Source organism: Parasteatoda tepidariorum, chromosome 4, assembly GCF_043381705.1.
Source record: "Parasteatoda tepidariorum isolate YZ-2023 chromosome 4, CAS_Ptep_4.0, whole genome shotgun sequence".
NCBI lineage: Eukaryota > Metazoa > Arthropoda > Arachnida > Araneae > Theridiidae > Parasteatoda > Parasteatoda tepidariorum.
In genome coordinates this window covers 48,524,770-48,532,920 of record NC_092207.1, presented here as the reverse complement: position 1 = coordinate 48,532,920, position 8,151 = coordinate 48,524,770, and the positions used below count along the sequence as shown (strand labels likewise).

General features: G+C 29.6%; 1 protein-coding gene across 1 annotated transcript in view; it reads right to left on the bottom strand.

The window, feature by feature from the left end:
• Nucleotides 1-2,066: 2,066 nt before the first annotated feature.
• The window catches only part of LOC107441776 (RNA-binding protein RO60), a 13,497-nt gene continuing 7,412 nt past the window's right edge, over nt 2,067-8,151 (bottom strand). The window contains exons 5-7 of the mRNA XM_016055152.3: nt 7,209-7,451; nt 5,188-5,357; nt 2,067-2,982 (exon numbers count right to left, since the gene is read on the bottom strand). Of these exons, the coding sequence (XP_015910638.1) occupies nt 2,853-2,982; nt 5,188-5,357; nt 7,209-7,451 (543 nt within the window). The 3' untranslated portion in view covers nt 2,067-2,852. The remainder of the gene's footprint in view (nt 2,983-5,187; nt 5,358-7,208; nt 7,452-8,151) is intronic.

The window sequence follows — 8,151 nt, the reverse complement described above, 5'->3', positions numbered from 1 at the left end:
AATCTGATTTTTTTCGAAGGGGTGACCTCGAATATGCAAATTAGTAAGTACAGACAATATTTTAAGTTACAAAATCTGACACAAAAATGTACTTTCTCAGAAAAAAGCGTTTTTTTGACGAATTACAATTTCTGACTCTTCATAATATAGGGGTAACTGCAATCTGGGAAATATGGTTCCAATAGTTTTGTGACTTAATTTTACTTCTTGCATATTTCGCCATAACTCTGGAATTTTCTAAGCAAGTTGGAAAATTTTTGCACAAAATTATAAAATTTGTTTATCCAAAGATAATTCCATGCAATAAACAGTTTAGTAAATATTTATTATTTTTATTTATTATTAATCAAACAAATTTTAAATAGTAAAGTATAAAAATTTTTACATTAATTTCAAAATTTTAATTTCACAAGAAAATGGACAAATACTTCCCGAGAAATTAAATTTGAAATATCTTTTTGAAAATTTGTTTTAAAAAGACTATTTGTCTGATTTGTTCAAATTTTGCAAGATAAAATTACATTTTTAAAATTATGAAAAAATTTGTAAACCTTGCAATCAAAATTTTCGACTATAATTATATTAAGTAATAAAAATTGATAAATAACTAAAAGATTTTTTTTCGTTTTTTTGCAAGAAATTATCTTCTGATAATTTATATTTGTGTGCAAATTTTCAAATTTGCATAAAAAGTCCTCACAATATAGCAGAATATGCAAAAAGGGAAATTAACATTACGTAAAAATTTGTAAACCTTGCTATCAAAATTTTCGATCATAATTACATTAAATAATAAAAATTTATAAATAACTATTAGATTTTTTTTTCTTTTTTGCAAGAAATTATCTTTAGAGAATTTATATTTGTTTGTAAAATTTTTCAAATTTGCATTAAAAGTCCCCAAGATATAGCAGAATATGCAAAAAGGGAAATTAACATTATGTAAAAATTTGTAAACCTTGCAATTAAGGAGTACAAACTTTGAACTGTTCTCCTGACCAAGTTATTGGAGCAATATTACCTAGATTGGGGCAACCTCCTATATTTTGGGGGTACAAAATCATAACCCGTCGAAAAAAAAGGTATGTTTCTTCTGAGAAAATACATTCTAGTGTCTGATTTCCAAACTGAAAATATCATTAGCACTTACTAATTAGCATATTTGAGGTCACCTCAAATAATTAAGATGAGTTCTAGTAAATGAAAATCTGATCATGAAGGAATTAAAATGCAGACTCATGGGGATTTTTTTTCTTTTCTTTTTTTTTTGCTCATTGTATTTCACTAATTGTTGCAATTTCTCTTGTATTATACACTTCTTAATAGGGAGGCTTGCTATTCAGAAGGGGTGAAAAGAATTCATCTGGACCATTGAGAATTTGAGTGACGTAACCTACATTGATGTTTATCTTATTTTTTTAAAATATCCTCAACCAGTTTGAGTCCTCAGAAAATTTAATAAGTTAAAAATTAACATAGGTTTCATGATCCAACAGCACCTTAGATATTTTATCATTTTATTGTTGTTTTTTTCTGTGTTTACTTTTACACCATTATTTACACTGAACTATTTACTTTTAAAGTAATATTTATACCTATTTAATATTGTTTATGTTTAACACAGTCAACTCCTTCAAATTAAATTGTACTCACTCAATTTAAGTAAATTGATCAGTATTCTAGTAAATTAAAGCATTCATGACTCTGCAAGAAGATAATTTATCTGATCTCCATATAATTTATCTGATGTGATTCTTTAACGCAATATGATTTGCACAAAATTAACTATAATTACGAGAATTTTCCAACCTTTCTTTCAAACATTTTTTAATTTTATTATATAGAATAATTAGTTTTACATTGAATGGTATACTAACTAAGAACTTTCAAGCAAGCTGGGTTTTTTTAGTACCATTTAGAAAGCTAAATAATACACTTAAGTCTAAATTCACATTCAAATAACTGAAGTGTGAAAAAAGAATTTAAATAATGAAGCTGGCATTAATACAAAATGCCTCTAATATAAGTATAGAACAATTATAAAAAGTATATAAAAATGAGAGATATTCATAAAAAAGCTGATTGGTTTATTTTGTCAAATGAGGATTACATTTTTTTTTCAACAAAATACAAATGTGTTCATTAAAATTATGAAAATTAACATAGTCATAAAAAATTATGTTACTTGTGCAAAAGTCATAATTAAAATGCAATATATATTTTAATGATACTAACAAAAATAATGGCTTTTTTTAAATTGTATAATAAATATCCCGAAGGTAGAACAAAAGGTGTACATGAATTTTTATTCTATGCAATAGCATTAAAATTCATTCACAACTATTTACATATAAGTAAAACTAAAACAAATTGAAATTATAAGCCTCAAAAATCTACATACCATGCTCCCAAAAATGTAGTTGTAAAGTCAATATAAATAATCTATCACATACAGGCATGTAAATCAACAGTACACAAAAAGAGGCTTACTGACGAACAACTAACAAGTACAGTTTACTAGCATTTTCTAAGCCCTTTATGTGTCAAATGTAATGAAGAAAATTTTCAGTTGAAATCACAAATAATAACTAGAACAAAATTATTTAACTGAGATGGAACTAAATTATGCATCCTTATAATTCATTTAATTTTAGAAAGTAAATATATCTCACAACTCACTGCATTAACAAGACTTGTTCTCGGTATACATAAAAATATTCTTTTAATAATAAAAAGAGCTGCACTCTTTAAAATGATGCCACAATAGACATGTACAAATACAACATGAGGACAGAGCACACTTAAATATGGTTCCCGTAATTCAGAAATATTGATTAAAAAGGCCCCTTCTGTTAAAACAAACCACATGTAAAATCTTGAATAGTCTGCACAAGCTTAGTGTGAAATCCAACAATATTCAAAAAGTCAGGACCCTCTTGAGTGAAGGTAGATTTTCTATCACAGAGAGTTGATAGAACATACCTGCGAAATACAATAAATATCATATTTTTATCATAATAACCAAAAGGGGAGAAAAAAAACTACTTTAAACATAGGGGGTTAAAAAAAACAATGACCAGTGGTAATGATAGTCTAGGCATTTTTAATATTTTGAGTTTTAAAACTTGAAAAATATTTTGAGAAAATGAATTTAATAATAGATTTGGATCATTTAAAGAGAAGGGTACATAAGATCATTATTAATCAATACTAATTCATAAAAAAAATATAATAATCACCATTACCAATTACTTATTGTAAGAAAAATTAATTATTTAACAACACAATATAATTGATAATTACCTAAAAGTCTTATTTACAAGATAGATATAATGTGAGGACCGCTTTCCGACCACCATGTGCTGGTGGTCAGACAGTGGTCCTCTTGGGAGGACTGTCGTGACGGCGTTTAAGCATACTTAAGGTGAAGTTATTAAGATATTTTAAATTTGTGGGTTTTATTCCTAAAATATATCAAATAACTGCTTATTCTTAGAAAAATAATTCATATACTTTTTTCACAATATACACTGACAGAACAGAACTCATGGGATAGCAGGGCTCTGATTTGTGGATGGACAGTACGTGTGACCAACGCCATCTGGTGGCCTCTGCGACGGTCTCAGTTGTGTGTTAGACATTGCTTGAAGTGGCTGTGTGAGTGATCAGGCAAAATGCAACGTCGTCGTGAGTTGACGGCATTCGAACGTGGCATGGTTGTGGGTGCCCGACGCATGGGGCATTCAATTTCGGAAGTGGTTCAGGAATTCGACTTCCCAAGGTCAACCGTGTTGAGAGTTTACCGAGAATGGGTGAATGAGGGTGACACAGTCCACAACAGATACCATACCGGCCGTCCACAGGCCCTAAACGACTGAGACGAGTGGTAACTCGAGATAGGAGAGCAAATGCGCAACAAATCACGGCTGAATTCGACACTGGCCGTGACAGAGATGTGTCCCAGTGGACAATCTGTCGGAACATGCGTGTTCTCGGGTATGCGAGCCGTCGCCCCACACGTGTTCCACTGCTAACCCAGCGTCATCGGACAATTCGGTGTGCATTTGCCACCAATCACCACGGATGGACACTGCAACAGTGGCGTAACGTAGTCAGGTCTGACGAATCACGTTATCAACTGTTCCATGCTGATGGGAGACATCGTGTGAAGCGCACATTGCAAGAAGCGATGGATCCAGCATGCCAAGTGGGCACAGTCCAGGCCGGTGGCCCATCAGTCATGGTGTGGGGTGCATTTTCGTGGCATGGAATGGGCCCCCTGGTCGTTCTGGATGCCACATTGACTGGCCAGCGGTATCTTCAGCTGCTTGGAGACCATCTCCACCCCTTTGTCATGTTTCAACACCATGATGACATTGCTGTGTATCAAGATAACAATGCAGCCCCACATCGCGCCAATATCGTCCATGCCTGGTTCGACGAGCATGCAGGTGAGATCCAACGACTGAACCCCATTGAACATATCTGGGATGCCCTCGACGTCAGGTTCAGGGCATTGAATCCTCAACCCACAAACAGGTTACAATTGACTGCCGCTCTGTAGGATGTGTGGTGCCAACTACCTCCGGACGTGTTCCAGGATATCCCATGAGTTTTGCTCAGTCAGTGTATGATCATATGATTATTTCATGACCTAAGATAGATGTTAAGTTATTGGAAGTTTTGAAAAAGCATGCTTCAAACATTTGAACAGAAAATCAGTTTCGCATTTTTTTCCAAATAACAAGTAGGGCAAATGAAAAAAAAAAAATACTTCTCTAATACAGATGATTTTTTTTCAAAACTGCATTTAAAAATCAGCTTATTAATAAGTAAATCTACAGAATTTTTTTAAAAATCCAGTTAGGCTTTGTTTCAAGAGTTAGGTTAGATGTCTTTTTTTCCTGCAAAGTCTAAGCATTTTGAAACTTCTTTTAAAAAGCTAAATGAAATTGAAAATCGATTAAAGATCCTATCGATAGTTTTTCTGTCCACTAAAAATGCAACAACAAGAAATGGTCTGAGACAAGTGTATTTTTACATTATAGAAAGGCAGAATTTGACTCCCCATTAATTTCAAAATTTGGAAATAAATGAACTTTAAAGAAGAAAGAAATTGAAATGCTAAATAAATAATGATAAAAAAAATATATTAATAATATTGTTAATAAAATTGTCTTATACTACCTAGTATTTGGTAGCCGCATCGTTTCCTTGTACTCTTTCATGGTACTAACTAAATCACTATCATCAGCTTTTGAATTGATGTCACTGAATACAACAAAGGCATCAAAGCGCAGCTTTTTAGTAAGAGCATAGTTGATGGGTGCAGATAAAATTATTGGACCAGCAGGTACCTAATAACAACATTCTAATAAGTATTTAAATAGCAACAATAATACATTGAAAGCTTACATTTAGCATCAAAGAATTAAACTTTTGTATAAATTCATAAAATTTTAACTTCTATAAAATGAAAGTTTTTAATTTTTAAGAATGACATTTTAAACCTCTTCATGGCATAATGGAATTGACAGGCACATAGAAAATTTCATTTGAACAAGCAATTTTCTACACAATGCTAGTTTTCTGAAGTTGCTTGATAAAACAACAGTATACAAGGGAATCCCACATTTCCTCTGTTTATAAAACTATCAGAGGGTTAAAATAATAATCTGTTTAATATAAGACATAATCTTGAATATTTCAAAATTATTATACTTATCCTTCTTCAAAAAAAATGTGAAACTTTGACTTATGGTGCTACATTAGGTAAAAACAATTAATATTAAACTTTGTTATTTATAAAGTTTTGCATGGACTTCTTTAAAAATGGAAGTAAACATACATAAAGTTTAATCATATCTACTAAACTGCAAAGACAAATTTTGAATAATATCACATGAATGATTTCACATAAAAAATAAATTTTAATAAAACAGAGATTTGTAAATACTAGAACCAATATTTTTGCAAAAATCGGTTTACAAATTCTGATAGAAAATATTATTTAATATATTAAAAAAAAAACTTTAATAACAGCCTAAAAGGTGTTTGAAAAAAATAAATTTTTGCTATTGTAAATTTTTTTTTAATCCTTCACAACAGAAAATAAATAAATTTTGAACACATTATAAATATTTTACGGAAAATTACATTTTAGAATTTAAATTTAAGTTTGTCAAAAAATGTGTGTTATTTTTAGATGAATAAATTGGGCTACAAATGAAAATCGGATAAATTTACAAGTTTGAAATTTCTTTAAATAAAAAGAAAAGAGCATGTCCTAGGTCTTAGGTACATAAAATTTCATTGCAGATCTTAAAACTAGAACCAATTTTTTTGCAAAAATCGGTTTACAAATTCTGAGAGAAAATATAATTTAATATATAAAATGATTTCTTAAGCTATTAAAATATAACAAATGATCTCAATTTAAGTAAGAATAATTAATTCATCATAATTAAACAATGAGATTAGTTGGCTCCTTAATAAAAATATGTAATGTAAGTTAAATATAAAAAAAAGCTTCATGCAGATTACAGCTTGTAATTTTTTTTTTTAACTCATTTAAATTTTAAAGAAAATCTGTCTTTCAAACTCCACCAAAACAGATTCTGCTGTTGAAAATGCAGGTTCAAATCTTTTCTAAGCAGTGACAAGCTTAGAATTACTAATATTTAATGTAATAGAAAGGGAAGTCCATTTTTTGTCTTTAAAAAAAATTTCAGGAACGATTTTTCACAAATTTTAACTATAAAAAAAAAAAAAGTTATCTTAGTTGAAATTCTAATGATCTGATTTTTTTTTTTTTTTTTACNTTTTTTACATTATTTTATACAAAATCAAGCAAATCCTTCCAATTATATCTAGTACTTCAAATCAAAGAATTCGAATTTTCCATGTTTGATTGTAATATTTAAATAGAAAAAATTATCACTTCTCAAAACTACCCCAAATATTAAAAATTGAAAACACTCATAAGAATTATTGAAAATAACTTTTTAAATATTTAGAAGTGTTTGGTAAAAATCAAGAGATTTACAATAATACTCATATCATCAAAGTAAAAAATCATATCATAAATTAATATCAAAGTCTCTTGAAAAAGATTAAGGAAAATTAACAACCACATGTCATCAATAAATTATAAGGAAATAACAAGAAAATATAATGGAAAAAACAGTACTACAGTTATTAAAACCTACTTCATTTAAACGCTCAACTATATCCACAAGAGTCATTTTATGGTTTATATCCACTTGCACTAGCTCATTTTCAGAAAAAACAAGGGCAGTGACATTAGAAAGCTCAGATCTCACAAGTGCCATGAGTACAATGTCACCAATGTGTGAAGGTGTCACGGCATTACAACCAGAACACTTGCTAAGATTCATTGATACACCAACATCAATCGCAACCAAGTATCTTTTTTCTGTTGTCCGTATCCGCTAAACAATAAAATATATACCTTTAATTTATGTCTTAAAAGGTGGAAATAGATTATGAATAATAAATTTGTAAATAATAAGAGGTAATTTGGCTAGTGACAAAGATAGCATTAACACTAAATGCAGTGTTAAGTACATGAAGGTTCTAATTGCATTTCGTAAGACAGAAAAAAAAATTCTTAAATTGATTGTCTTTGAATTCTGCAAAAAAAATTCAACATCATCCTTTTAAACCTACCAGCAGTTCTGCACATAGAAAGTCATCCTTTTTTTTGTACTTAATCCCAAATGGTCATGCACACACACATAGAAAACCTCACTCTATTTTCTACCTACAAACAGCCATGCACTTAGAAAAAGCCTATGATTTTTATGGGCAAAAACAATCTATCTCGAGTTAGGTGAGAGAAAAATGACTCTTATACAATAATTTTCTGATAGAAGAAGGGGAGGATTTAACCTGAACCACAGTTAAATAAAATTTAAAAAAAGGGCGAACATTTGGAAGCAGTATTAATAAAAATGTCAAAACTGCCAGTATATTAAGTTGAATAACTCTATGATATTCTTATAAAATTAAAATTGTTTTCCCTATAAACATCAAACCAAAGTTCTCCAAAACAACTTTTTTACCTTTTAATTAACTAAATCCACATTTTTTTTTTTAAATTAAAGTTCCAGAATTAATTTTTTGAGAAAC